At 57.7% G+C, this 1,101-nt stretch overlaps 1 protein-coding gene across 1 annotated transcript in view; it reads left to right on the forward strand.

Moving 5' to 3' along the window:
* The window catches only part of LOC102388166, a 15,754-nt gene that overhangs the window by 11,232 nt on the left and 3,421 nt on the right, over positions 1 to 1,101 (forward strand). Inside the window, exon 5 of the mRNA XM_025195069.1 lies at positions 772 to 1,096. Within this exon, the coding sequence (XP_025050854.1) occupies positions 772 to 1,096 (325 nt within the window). The remainder of the gene's footprint in view (positions 1 to 771; positions 1,097 to 1,101) is intronic.

Raw genomic sequence — 1,101 nt, forward strand, 5'->3', positions numbered from 1 at the left:
CCGGGCCTTTCCCCCCTGCCCAGGTGACCAGAGCATCGCCTCCCAGGCGCCAGGCTTTTGTCATGCAGACAAGGTGGGAGATCCCTGCCCTGAGGGATCAACAGCAGCCTCTCACGCTGGTGGAGACAGATCTCTGGAGAGGGGCACTGACGGTGGCATTTCTGCCACAGAAACTATGGAAGGAAAAGTGACCAGGGTCTGACCAGGGCTTTTCCCTTGTTCCTCTCTCTCTGGCAGACATCAGCATTCAAAGTCCAGGGAGTTCGGATTCATCTACCTGATCTAATGTTTGCCCTGTCCTTTCCTTGCTCTGGCTGTGCTCCTTCCTCCTGCTGCACTTCTTTCCAGCAGGGATCTGGCCACAGTGACTCTTTGCTATGAAAAACTAAACCAAGCAGGCATGGGAGGAGGCACAGCACAGGAGGAGGCACAGCAGGGGAGGTTGCAGGTCACAGGGGCTTCTGCTGTCCGTGGGGCCCTGGTAGGTGCCTGCAGCCCCACGGACACGGGGGCGGGGTGCCTCTCCACATGTGCTGTGTCCTTGATGCATGTTGCCTGTATTCTGGCCAGAGCTGCCCCTGCACTCAGCATATACATGGAGGTCACACATCCTCTGTCCCCTGTGGCTTGTCCCCAGAGGCTGCCATCAGTGAGCCCGACTTCTCACCCTGCCCCACCATAGCTGTCAGGGCTGGTCTGACTGCAGCTCTCTGCAGAGTCATGGTATCAGAGGGGTGGGGAATAACCCCCCATGCAATGTTTGTTCCACAGACCTCCCCCAGATCAGCCCCCCAGAGATTTCACCCACCAGCATCAGGCTCAGCTGGGCTTGCAAACCCATCGAGTCCTGCCAGGGCACATCGACCATATGGGCCAAGTGCCAGGCAGATGTACACCACAAGGCCGACCCCTGCTGGGAACAAGGAGCCACAATAGAGTGGACTTCTAAAGTCTTGGAGGGGACTTTTACCTGCAGCCACCTGCAACCCTTCAGTTTCTACAACGTCACCATTTTTGCAAGCACCGGGGCTCAGATACCCTCCTCCAGCGCTGTTCTCTACAGACGGCGGGTCAGGACAAAAGAGACGGGTAAGAGGTGGG

The sequence above is a fragment of the Alligator sinensis genome, unplaced genomic scaffold (assembly GCF_000455745.1).
Source record: "Alligator sinensis unplaced genomic scaffold, ASM45574v1 scaffold595_1, whole genome shotgun sequence".
NCBI lineage: Eukaryota > Metazoa > Chordata > Crocodylia > Alligatoridae > Alligator > Alligator sinensis.